This window comes from Lottia gigantea (genome assembly GCF_000327385.1).
Source record: "Lottia gigantea unplaced genomic scaffold LOTGIsca_41, whole genome shotgun sequence".
Taxonomy (NCBI): Eukaryota; Metazoa; Mollusca; class Gastropoda; family Lottiidae; genus Lottia; species Lottia gigantea.
In genome coordinates this window covers 668,361-680,868 of record NW_008709421.1, presented here as the reverse complement: position 1 = coordinate 680,868, position 12,508 = coordinate 668,361, and the positions used below count along the sequence as shown (strand labels likewise).

At 32.9% G+C, this 12,508-nt stretch overlaps 4 protein-coding genes across 4 annotated transcripts in view; 2 read left to right on the top strand and 2 right to left on the bottom strand.

Annotated features, from left to right (window-relative positions):
- Positions 1-354, bottom strand: part of LOTGIDRAFT_233600 (hypothetical protein) — a gene marked incomplete at its 3' end in the record, with an annotated part of 30,926 nt that extends 30,572 nt beyond the window's left edge. The window contains exon 1 of the mRNA XM_009060227.1: positions 247-354. The remainder of the gene's footprint in view (positions 1-246) is intronic.
- A 224-nt stretch (positions 355-578) lies between these two features.
- On the top strand, positions 579-3,520 carry LOTGIDRAFT_217677 (hypothetical protein). Its single transcript, XM_009060226.1, has 5 exons — positions 579-747; positions 1,206-1,318; positions 1,540-1,630; positions 2,136-2,230; positions 2,684-3,520. The coding sequence occupies exons 1-5, from the start codon at positions 694-696 to the stop codon at positions 2,865-2,867; spliced, it is 537 nt and encodes a 178-aa protein (XP_009058474.1). The 5' UTR covers positions 579-693; the 3' UTR covers positions 2,868-3,520.
- Positions 3,521-5,392: 1,872 nt separating this feature from the next.
- On the top strand, positions 5,393-7,360 carry LOTGIDRAFT_163705 (hypothetical protein; the record flags this gene model as incomplete). The annotated part of the gene is made up of 1 exon (XM_009060225.1): positions 5,393-7,360. One exon carries the CDS (start codon positions 5,393-5,395, stop codon positions 7,358-7,360), a length of 1,968 nt encoding a protein of 655 aa, XP_009058473.1.
- Positions 7,361-8,451: 1,091 nt separating this feature from the next.
- LOTGIDRAFT_191640 (hypothetical protein) lies at positions 8,452-11,438 on the bottom strand. The gene is made up of 4 exons (XM_009060224.1): positions 11,361-11,438; positions 10,259-10,367; positions 9,728-9,838; positions 8,452-8,640 (listed from the first exon to the last, which is right to left on the bottom strand). The coding sequence occupies exons 1-4, from the start codon at positions 11,364-11,366 to the stop codon at positions 8,612-8,614; spliced, it is 255 nt and encodes an 84-aa protein (XP_009058472.1). The 5' UTR covers positions 11,367-11,438; the 3' UTR covers positions 8,452-8,611.
- Between the last annotated feature and the right edge of the window lie 1,070 nt (positions 11,439-12,508).

Below are 12,508 nucleotides of genomic sequence, written 5' to 3'. Positions count from 1 at the left end.
CCAATGGACTTTAGATACTGATACTGACATATGCTGGACGAAAGATTATACTAATAAAAAAATACACAATCAATGGCTGAATTAATCAAATGCCACAATCTCAAGTTTAGTCATATTATGGGCCTAGGCCTAATGCCAATGGGGAAATAAAACTGATTGTCCGATGGAAACAAAAATTTGCCTGCTGATAAATAGATCTATTAGTAATAGTTTTAATTCTGTTACAATCTTATAAGGTAAGATTACCGATATCTGGACAGTAATGTGAATGTCATGAATTCAGACGAGTTGGACACTCCATTTTCATTTTACAAAAAACTCAGCAATTTTCAGAAACCACCATCTTTACACTTTCATATCAGAGACTTTCTCGCATCATTGTGTTCTGAAAATTAATCACTCTAAAACAGTGTTTCTAATTGAATTGACAACTGGGTACAAGATAAAATAAATCTTGTACTATTTCTTATTTTATTTTACATTTTGCGAGGAATTCTATTTAAATAATTGTTAAAATGTATGAATTGAAAAGCTTATAAATAATTACTCCTACCGGAAGCACGTGTGTCTAATTTTGTCTGCTCGATCATTCGGTCGTAAAGTAAGGTGTCATGAATTTGTCAACGTTCAACAAGATGATTGATATTGGACAGAGGAATCTTTTCTGAGGTTAAAGATATCGAAACAAGCATAATGGGTGATAAAAAAGATTCATCAGGGTTATCCAAAAACCTGATGCAAATGAAAGTATGTAATAAATTAAGCCTAGTAGACTATTAGTTCCTGATTTGGCTTCATTTTATTTGATGATTTTGATTTGTGGCCATTCTCTGAGTCTGACTGTCCTGTGTCTCTGGCAATCAACATTTCAATTTCTTGTTATCGGCCTGTTTTTCTGAATTTTTTCTGTCAAATGAAACGAACAATAATCACCAATTCGGAGATAACTGAAGGATTTCAGTATTGTTTTGTAGTTGCATTCCAATTTGCATAAAACATGTTGGAGAATGTAATTCAGAAACATAGCCTGTATAGGCCTAGTAGTGGTTCGAAAGAAGTTAATTTCTTGTATGAAAATTATCTGAGACATTGTTTAAAATGACACTGTTATCAGTCCGACTATAATATTATTATTGGTAAACACAGCAAGATTCTAGCTATGATTAAAACATAGTCTTTATTATTATTGTTCAAATTTTGTGTAGTTTATGCAAAGAAGTGTATTGAGAATTGAAGAAGAGAAAAATGCTGAAGAAAAACAGCGAGATATTGATGATGAGCATTGGGTTTTAGATATTCCTCGTAATAAACAAAAAGAGTAAGTATAACAAAGCAATGGAATTGCTAAAACGCAATAGTAACTGGATGGTTTATAAAAAAAAAAGTAGAAAGAACATCGTCTTATACTGTCAAATCAATTATTATTTGATTCAATGTATAAATGATGTTGGAACTTGTAATTTCAATGGAGAGTTCCATTTATGAGATAAAATAAAATTTTATGATAACAATTTTATTAACAAAATTATGTCCTTTTAGATCTAGATATCATATAGAATCAAGTTATGTTATTTGTGAAAACCTGAATTATGGTAGAATGTCTTTCAAAGGGTGCAATCCTGAAATTGAGGTATGAATTTGATGTTTCATGTATCATGCCCAGGGTGTGACATCTTCTAAGATATCAACGCCAGTATAAGCTGCAGTATATCGGTATAGCTGAATGGTTGAAATGTTTTGTTTTTATGTTCCATTTTGTTTCGTATGATAAAAAAGGCTCATAGAGCATAATTTAAAGAGATCACAAAGAAGTTTTTTGTAACCTTAATGTCCATTGGAAACACTTGAGCGTTGATTTACACCATCAATTTCTTGCTCAGATATCTATGGTTCTGGCAATTCAAGGCGAACTAAGAGAGAGTTTAATGACATTAATATCACAAAGGCCCTTAGTTATTGTTAAGAGCTTTTGTGATAGTGATATTATATTTTAGTTTAAGTTGAATTGCAAGAACTATGGACATCTAACTGAAAATTAGAAACTTGCAAATTGGTGCTCCCAAATACACATAAAAGTTTAGAAATCTCTTTACCATATTACATGTTTTTTGTTAAATTGCCATATTAAATTTTAGAAATTAATGAAAAGTAATAATGCTGAGAAAGAATATAAAGTTAGTAGACAGATAGAAAAAGAAACAGAGGTGAATGATCAAGATATGGCTAAAAGGTTTGTACTGCAACATCGTATCATGAAATATCATCCGAAAAATGAGGTCTTATCCTAAATGTCTACTGCACTAGAACAGAGCCAACAAAGATTAACTTTAGGCTGCAACATTCCCATTTTGTGTCATCCATATGTCAGTTCATCAAATCTACATCTCTGGCTGGTAGAAATATCTGAAGGTGCTATCTCAGAGTCTTTTCTGCTCTGGGATTTAAACCTGGCTTCTAGGTTAGCAAATGAGCAGAACAATGTTAAAGAGAAATTTAGAAAGTTTCCCATGATGTTTGGAGAATTTGAACTTTTCATTTATGTGAAATATAAACAGAACAAACATATGTCAGCCCTTAAATAGTGATTGACAAGTAACCATGTAGAGTAGTATTTTGAGTATTGTCTCAAGATACTTCTCTGCTTGGTTTAAGATCATCTTCATCTTTTAAATCATTTTTCCAGGTATTCTACACTCATTGGTATAATTGCCAAGAAATTTGCCAAGAAGAGAGAGAATAATAGTGCAGCAACAGGTGAAGATGGTATTAAAAAGGCAAAAACCCCAAAAATATTTCCTGATCCTGATAAACCACAGATTTTAAATAAAGTCAAAAAATTCTTAAAACCAGTTGATGAAGATTCTTGATAAGAATTTTGATAAGCTACAAGTATCTTATCTGTGTTATCCACTTGCAACTGGATGATGTAATTGCTTTTTATACGGGTGTATTTTAAGGGACCTTTTTATGACCCACGACATTGTTAAATCAACATGACTTTGTTCCAAGTTAACCAACAAAAAATTTGTTGACCAAGCACCCTTTGTACAATGTTTTGTCAATGTCCCAAAGGCATCTCCTTTGACACAGATTGAGATAACATTTAACTGAAGATGACCAAATTGGTAAAAACGATTTTTGTTAATAATTTCTGGTCATATTTCATAAATTATGGTGGCAATAAATGCAATCTTTTTCTGGGTGATTTTTTGTGTGCCATTATCTTAGTTAATTTTAAGGTAAACTGCAAATCCACACAAATAAGTACTTTCTTTTCATTCAGCAGTAAATTGAAATATCAACTTTTTTGTAATTTTACATGTAAATTTTCAAGTGAATATTGAAGGGATATAACTTAATACTGTATAGCAATTTTAATTTGAATTCTAAAATAAATGATATTGAATATTTATACATATATATATTGATATGTAATAGGATACTAGTTCAATTTATATTATAAAGAATGAAATGTGTTGTTATGAATTTACTTAAGAATAAAATATATTCATGATTTGATACATTTATTGATATTTTTGTTTTATTTTCTTATAGCTTACATCCATCAGTTGGTTTTGTCATAAATGAAAGGAACTTTAGGGTTTATTGTGACAGGGAAACAGTATGCTTTGCTTACATATATATATATATATATACATGGTAGGCCTTGTCCCCTACAAAGCTCATATTTTTAAGCTTTCTGTGACAGATTTAGATGCATTTACAACAATCAAATTCAAATCATTTAAGGGATTGTAGAGAGGTTTTCTAAACTTTTTATATGCAGCATCAGTATCCCGATAGCACCAATTTGCACCGTTCCAATTTTCAGTAAGATGTCTGTGGCTCTTGCTACCTGAATTCACTTAAAGTATACGTTAAATAATGCCATTATCACAAAGGCTGCTATTGATATAAAGTAGGACCTGTGTGACAAGGACGTTATAAAAGCATAGTTTAAGTGGAATTGCAAGATCCACAGAGGTTAAATTGAAAATTGGAATGGTGCAAATCAAAGCTATGGGTAGGTCTATAGGCCTACACATAATTTTTTTTTAGAAAACCTCTTTAAAATCTATGGAAGAATATCTCATTATTTGATATACAATAATTTATATCATTACATTCTTAAGTTAAAGTAAAAAAAAAATGATTTGCTGTGTGCACCCTATCTATCAAAGATTACTGCTTATTCTTTATCACCGAGTAGACCATTTCGGATTAATAATATTAGACTACAGACTACAAATATGTAATCAGCATTAAATGTGCCCAACTCATATTCCAACAACTAAATAGTACTGTTTGATGTATGGTCTTTCAATTTGACACCAAAAATATTATGAAGTAATACATGTAGCCTAGGCTAAATGAATGATTAAGAATTGTATGTACAAACGCAAATCTGGATATTCAAGATGATCTGAAACAATCTTATTCTAGAGTGATCTACCTTGACTGTAGAAGAATACGAATTCTTCACGATTACAAACATACTTGTGGGAAAAAGATACCAGTAATATTCTATCTTATTAAAAGCAATTATTATGTTCAAGTATCCTAAGTCTAAAGGCAAAGTGTTCAAACGTCAGTGACTTTGTGAGTGTGGATAGACGTAAGATATCTTTGTGGGTATGCTATGTCAAGTGTGTATACAATTTTTATACATATATAAATAGTCCGAAATACTCCCTTGATCTCACTTACAATCACAGTGCAAGTCAATCATTTTGCGTCGTTTATGTGCCTATATTATAATATGCATAGAACTGTATTCTATGACTCATGACAAAAACACTATTTGAAATTGATTAGTCCGTAACATCTGCCTTTTTTTTTCAGCCTCTGTCAGAGGCCCTGGAGTGATAGTTTTGACAGTTTTTGGCTGGGGTAGGGTCACAACCCTTGATTTTTTTCCGCACTGGATGTGTGGGTTTTTTAAACGCATTTGTTTTATTGGATTCACGAAAACCCTTATACAATTGAAATGTATTGGCATCACTTTTACTTACATCTTGTTAGTAAAACATGACCCTGTGACCCTTGAACTTTTGGTTCCAAGCTGATAAATTTGTGTGATATAACTGTAAGTGCAGACCTGACATAGTGTAGGGCGATAATGATGATATGGCAAAACTACAAAAATATCACTCTTTCTGAATATATTGAGTTTGGCAAATCTGAGGAAAAACCCCTACACCTTCATAGAAAGAGAAAATCCCCATTTCTGACCCTACTTCAGCTGACCACACTGTCTAAAATAGCTATCAGAGGCTAAAGTAGATGCTAACCAAGTTATACGTTTTTTATTCCTAATAACTGAAGATGTAAATTATTTCTTCTTATTTTACAGGAAAATGCTAGCCTTCTTGTAACTTAGTGTACAATCAATATGGAGGTTGAATATTCATACAACATAGATCTGTCTAATAATGGAGAATATAATAACCAACTTCTCAAAAGTTTGGTACAATTTAGAAAGGATGGCACATTTTGTGATGTTCGTTTAATGGTCAATGGTGCATGTGTAAATGCTCATAGAAATGTATTGGCAGCAAGAAGTTCATATTTTGAAGCCATGTTTTCTGGAAATTTCCAGGAAAATGTTGTTGATGGAGTAGCTGTGATTGATTTGAGTAATGTTGCAGAAGATGTCAGCCATCTTGAAAAAATTATTGATGCAATTTATGAAGGATCATGTACAGTAACTCACAGTACCACTCCAGGAATCTTCCATTTGGCTTCATTCTTCATGTTTGAAGATTTACAAGCCAGGCTAGTAGATAATCTCGTTGTCCGAACTTATACATCTCTGAGGACTATTTTACAAGGTTACATTTTGGCAGTCACATATGAAATTGAGAATTTAAAGAAAACGTGTCTTTGTGTCATTGACTCACGTTTTCATGACTATTTTATTTACCAAGAAGAAATTTTGGCCTTAACAGATGATCAAATGAAATATTTGTTTAGCAGAAAAGTGCACAGATACTGTTCACCATTGAAAATTATTTGCTTTTTATTGCGATGGATTAAACATAATTCAGATGATAAAAGGGTTCAGTATATTGAAGACAGTCTTGAAATTTTAAAACCAATTTTAGAGCCATTGAAACATGAAAAATTGTTGAAGACCAAGTTATTTTTAGAGAAATATAAGATTGATAACATATCTGATGAATATTTAAGTGTGGTAAAGGATCTCATTATTGACATAGTTTCAAACCTTTCTTCCGAATCAAACACTGTATCTAAAACCATTCAACCATGTGATAAAACCAGGTGCCTAATAATTGTTGTACCGGATAAAAACCTCATTCAAGATGTATATAAGAAGGAATTTGAGTATACACTCAGTAAAATAGATGGGAAACGTGTTTGTTTGAATCCTCCTAGACACAATCGTCAACAGGTCATGAAGGTAGCCATTTATGACATGGATCTAGAAAATTGGTTTGAAGTAGGAGACTTTATACCTTTAGCAAAATTTGACAATCGTAATAATTGGAAAGCAGCATCTTTAAATGACAAAATATATTTTGTGAGTCTCCATTTGAGAATTTGTTACTCGCTCTCTTTAAAGACATTAATGTGTCAAGAAATTTCAATCAAGGATATTTTGGATCAATTTGAAGGTGAAATTAAAAGCATCATGCCCTTAGCTGTGAATAATCAACTTTATGCATTGGCATCAAATTGTAGGCAAATTGTTGCTGAACTTAAAACAGAGCAGAAATATTTCAAACTGGAAGAGGATTTGACTTGGACATTTGTAGCAGGTATTGAACATGAACATAGTAACACCCCAGCATCTCTTATTAATGCATTTAACAAGAAGGTTATTGCAGTTAAAGCCAGCATTGTGGTCAGTTTGGGCAAAAATCTCCTTGAAATCAAAGATGGACATGTTTTTGACACAGTGTCTTCAACAATTAAGAAATTCTCTGGACCATGTTATTTGTCTTCTCCTGTCCGTCTGCTAGTAAAGGGAGATAATTTGTTTATCATTGATGCAGAGGGATGGATGAGACAATATGATTGGGATATAGAAGAGTGGATGTTTCCAGAGAAAATTGACCTGTCTTGTGTTCGATATTGTAGATCTGTAGCCAGTGAATCGGAATATCCCTGTTTATCACATGTTTCCACTAATTCCGGTGACAGTATTTGGGAAATTGTGAACCATGGTGCTTTCAATAGTTATTTGCTCAAAATAGACATTGACAATGATGGAGAGTTGCACACAACTAAATGCTCTCCACCGCCTTTTAAATATTTTACTTTGTGCACAGCAGGAACTTGTAGTACAGAATTACTACAGTCTTTGAATGATTCTCAGTATTTAGATCCTGATATTTGAACCAATTGATTCAGACCAATTCATTCATGATTCCCAGCTTCTAGAATTTTTTAAATACTTTAACTTAGCTACATTGTGGTACCTTACCACCATTTAAGCGTGAAGATAACCTGCCAAAACTGATTGCTGGTTCAGTCCTTATGACTGAAGCACTTGGCAATTCTTTACACAGCCATATACATGTTAATGTTATGTAGTACGTCATACGATATGATATTCTGATAGGATGTCAGAAATGGGTTCTAAACAAAGCTGAACCATTAATGAGTTCATCAAGAAATTGCTGGGTATGTCAAGAAATGTCCACGAGCTCCTCATGGTACTAAAATAGTCAATAGGTTTAACTTGGTTTTGTATGTCATAGGAAGATAAAAAAACACACTCATCTGTATTGATAATGGCATAGAGTAATTCCGATTCTGGTTTCTAGGATATCCTAGAGCCAAGATTCTTTCAAAAATCAGTTAAGAAGCCTCATTTCTGATAATTAGATAAAAGCATTTATTGCAATAACCTCACAAGTTCAATGGGAATTAATGGAATTGATATTACTTAAAATTCTGCGTTTATTTGCACTAATCTTTACTGCACAGGGCTTTCTCTCAATTTTAGTTGGGTCAAGCCAAATGTTTACATGAAGTGATCTGATAAACCCTATCTGACTATTTTGTTTATTTTCTTTCTCCACTTCCCTTATGAATCAAAACCACTTCCTTCACACGAGCTCTAGACCAGAATTATCAATGAAAAGCGTGTTTTTTGACAATTAACATATCCTTCTATCATTATTAATATACTCTTTGTTTGCAACATAAATGAGCAGTGGGGTTTCTTTATGGGGTTAGGTGGCAAAGCTTTGTTGCTATCCTTTGACAATTCCATGGGCCTCTACATCTATTGTATTTCCACTGTAGCATAGAGAGGATTTGCAGACACCCAAATGCAATTCGAAACATAACAGGTTTAATGGAACCTAAAAATTAAGTAGACTGCACTTGTTTTTGTTTTGATCTCAATGTGGTCTGACAAAATGACTACTTAGTAGATAACGGTATCTATCCCTTTTAAAGGGTGCAAAGAAAAAAAAAGCAAATAATTTGGTTGTGGATATCCTGAACCAATTTTAATTAAGAGTTATCACAAAATACATCTTCAAGATGTTAATGATTATTATAATGTAATACATAATTTACATAGTTCAGTCACTTCCATAATAAAAACTGGACAGGTCACCACAAATCACACCAGAAGTTAGTGCTGTTTCCTTCGGAATGAACATCCTGTAAGATACAATAAAATACTAGTTTTCAAGCTTAAACTAGTTTGTATTACACAATTACTTGTAAAATCTCTATTTGTGACAAGCTTAAAGGGCAACAGTTTAATAATTTAACTTTCACCCAATCAACCACAGGCATCTGTTTTTATCAATAGTCGACTCCCTCATTGAATATTTTCCCTTCACACATGACCTATTTTATTATCTCCCTCCTCAGTGTTCCTCTTCATACTAATCTAACTTTTGTTCAATAAAAATACTAAAAATATTTACACCCATCGTTTCACTATATCTACTTCCGGTTAATTTGGCAGTAAATAAATATCGGTCAATACGATTAGTCAGCTATAATTACCTGTCAAGTAAAAACCAAAGTGAAAGTAAAAGCATGGTTATTGACTTATCAATTTATTTAATTATTCAGAAAAAAGTAGTTATATAGGTGATTTCTATTTTTTAAAAATATAAAAGTAATGAAAATAGCAACACAGTAATTTTACAGCATCATTTTCTTTACAAAATAAATAACATTCTGCCCTGAAATCCGGAAGTAGATATAGTGAAACGATGGGTGTAAATATTTTTATTGAACAACAGTTAGATTAGTATGAAGAGGAACACCGAGGTAGATAAGATAGGTCTTGTGTGAAGGGAAAATATTCAATGAAACGATTCATATAAGGTTGTGATCATGTTTCATTACGGTAAATTGTAGAAAATCGTCTGAAGAGGAGATGGGTCGTGTATAGCGTTAGCCACCTTCTCATATATATACTATTATAGAGAGAGTCGACTATCGATAAAAACAGATGCCTGTGCAACCAACCCAAGATCTACAACCAAATTTGTACTCGAATCCGATTTCTACATGTTTTGCTGTAATAGTGCTTGGTTCAAGTCATCACTTTTCAGACTACACAACAATCTGATTAAAATGCACATCTGGATATTTTGTTTCAGTGACTCCACTTGCCACCAATGATTTTACAAACACAATTTCTGGAAGAATCGTGGATTAATGGCATATGTAGTAACCCACAATAAACATCATGAAGAAAAAAAGAGTTTATGGCAATAAGAAGACATACCTTCTGTTAATCTGGCTTTACCACCAGTTGGTTGACACAAAACAGTTGAACATCCAACACATAAAACTACTGTTTGTGCATGACTAAACACTGTTGTGATTTTGTAGCAGCCTGCAAATAAGACACCAAGACAAATTAACATAGTGCTCATAATTTCTAAATTTTTCAGATTTCTGATGCATGAAATTTATCTCTTGGTTGTGAACCTTTTGATTATTCAACTCTGAATAAAGAATACTCTGCCATGCATTAAGTTCCTGCAATGTTTTGAATTTGCATGAAATGAATTGATTGTCCTACACTTTTGCTCTTGATCCTCATAAAGACCTATGAATAAAGGTATTTCATGTATTTGCCTCAGTTTAGAAAGATCTTTGACAGTAGGAACATGCTTTGTTGTCCTATAAATACGGACTATTCCTTATCGTCAACCAGTTCAAGGAAGAAAATATAAAAAAAACATGTCCAATTGAAGCACCAATTTTGGTGACCTTAAACAAAGATGAGGCTTGTTTCTGGCTTCTACCTTACCTGGGCATTTAACATCCATAAAGTAACTATTTGGCGCTTGAACCAATCTTCTCAATTTAGATTTCTTCTTTTCGTCCTCCAATGAGGGATGCAATAGATCTGTAGCTAACTGAAATAGAAATTAAACAATGTTACATCAGGGTTTTTCAATGACATCTATTCATATTCTTCAATGATTCACCAATAGCAAGGCGTATGAAGCTAAAGTATCCAGATGATGCGGACAAACAATGCATATAGTGACTATAGAATACAGTGCATAATGGTGATATTCGACCCATTCTCAAACACTTTGTGGACAAAATATGGCCAAGAAGTCCTACTGAATATATTGTGGGATATTCAACAATCAATAATTAAGACATTGCCTAAAGAGCTCAGTATCTGCCATTTTCTTGCTAAATAGGACCTATATGAGTATGGCCCCACTTTTTTCCATTTTGAGCTTTTTCAAATAAACAATTTGCCAGGAAGATTTGGACTTACATTAATTCAACGAAGAAAAAGTTAAGGAAACGATCTAGAAATATGGTTTTCCATGTGTCTTTTGGTAAGGTCATTATTAGGATTGGTGCTGACAAATTTGACAACTTTGGGAATCATAATCATCTAATGATCTTTTCCGATCACACGTCTACTCTTGCCAGAACCACAAGCCCTAGAAGTTCTGTCAACGTTAATAAAATAAGGGCAATATTTTATTACTATTGATAGCACTCTAAGTTCAAGTTCAAGGGCCTGCGTCAGAACAGAACCAAGATTGTTAGACAAAATAGGTAAAGTCATTGACAGGAGAGGAATAATAATACAATGGCATAGCCATTATAGTATAAAATGGCAAGTAACAGCACACTCCCTTGAAAAAAATAACATTTAAAAGTATTTTTACGACAACCATCAACAAGTTGTATCAATCTTGAACACATTTTGTTTACCTCACGAGGCCTTGAATTGAATCAATAATTTAACAAATCCTTGCATAACATATTTTTCACGTTGTCAATAATAACATACATGAAGCCCGAGACGAGTGTCTGCCAAGTTTCGTGATAAAATGATAATGTTAAGACAGTCAAAACACCAATTTCGGAAGAGCACTTACAGGCATGTTTGCAGTATGAACCTTCCAGGCGAAAAAGACCGATTTAGGGGTTTACACTAACTAGTGTAACGGAGTTTCTTGCACAATTCTGTGAAATCAACCGCACTTTCGTAGAAGTATATTGCGATTCGGTTATGAAATCTGTCGTAGAAAAATTTGAATAATAGAAAACACATCATAGATTAATATAAGATACATTTAAAGGGTAATATTGAATAAAATATAATTTATAAAAGATCGGTCAAAGTTACAATTCAAGGGAGGCAAATCTACTTTTTAAGTGGATTCATTTAAGACCACATTGAAATGTTACTCTTAAAGGGGTAGGCGTACAGCCGGAATTTTCAGGGATTTATTTGAGTCTTTATTGTGCTTTAATACTCTCAAGATATCGCATAATGCCTTCAAAATACCTCAAACTAGAAATTTCACTGTGGCATAGGTCTCACTAAGTTTGGAGTCAATTTTTTTACTTTCAACTGTGAATAATTAAGGAAACACATGAATTTGAATGCTCAAATTTTGACAATGAGCTGTGATCACTATTACTGATTATGTAAGCTAAATAAATTCCTGCTCCTGAAACTAAGGTATGATTGGTCGATTGGATATTAAAGGAGCTCCTTTAATTACAGCAAAGAGCACGTAGACGTTTAGACTTACTTGGTTTTTACCCCCAACTGTATCTTCCACTTCATTCTAAGTAAATTCAATACATGAATTTTATTTGTTTTTGTCCAAATATGTTTGTCAGAATATACCAAATAAATTTAAAATTTTCAAATTCTTGCCTCAGCCTCTCTACAAGAAGCTGGAGCACACGGCACTTTCACAGCACTTCCTCATTTTGAATCTCATCCCTGATAGTTATAACGTACTGTAATCAATTGCCAATTATCCCCGTCCGCCAAAATCTTGTTAGAGAGATTTTTCATGAACATTGGTATGCAGATGTAGAATTTTAGTATAGGATTTGTTCTTCCCATTTCAAAGAATTGAGCTGACAGTGATTGCATATTCACTACATAATGCATTTGTAGTTCAAAATCTCAAAATTTTCTTGGAATCAATAGCAATTAGCTTTCAAGATTATTAGAGAATGTGATTGTTGGGTTTGGGTATGGAGGAGGGGGGGGGGGGGGGGGGGA

Bases quoted from the DNA above. Each gene is read 5' to 3' on its own strand.
- LOTGIDRAFT_217677 (XM_009060226.1), top strand. From the start codon at position 694: ATGGGTGATAAAAAAGATTCATCAGGGTTATCCAAAAACCTGATGCAA. The intron at 1,319-1,539 runs GTAAGTATAACA...ATGTCCTTTTAG, and splicing joins CCTCGTAATAAACAAAAAGA to ATCTAGATATCATATAGAAT. The intron at 1,631-2,135 runs GTATGAATTTGA...ATTAAATTTTAG, and splicing joins GGTGCAATCCTGAAATTGAG to AAATTAATGAAAAGTAATAA.
- LOTGIDRAFT_191640 (XM_009060224.1), bottom strand. The intron at 9,839-10,258 runs GTAAGGTAGAAG...TCTTATTTGCAG, and splicing joins TATGGATGTTAAATGCCCAG to GCTGCTACAAAATCACAACA. The intron at 8,641-9,727 runs GTATGTCTTCTT...TGTATCTTACAG, and splicing joins TAAAGCCAGATTAACAGAAG to GATGTTCATTCCGAAGGAAA.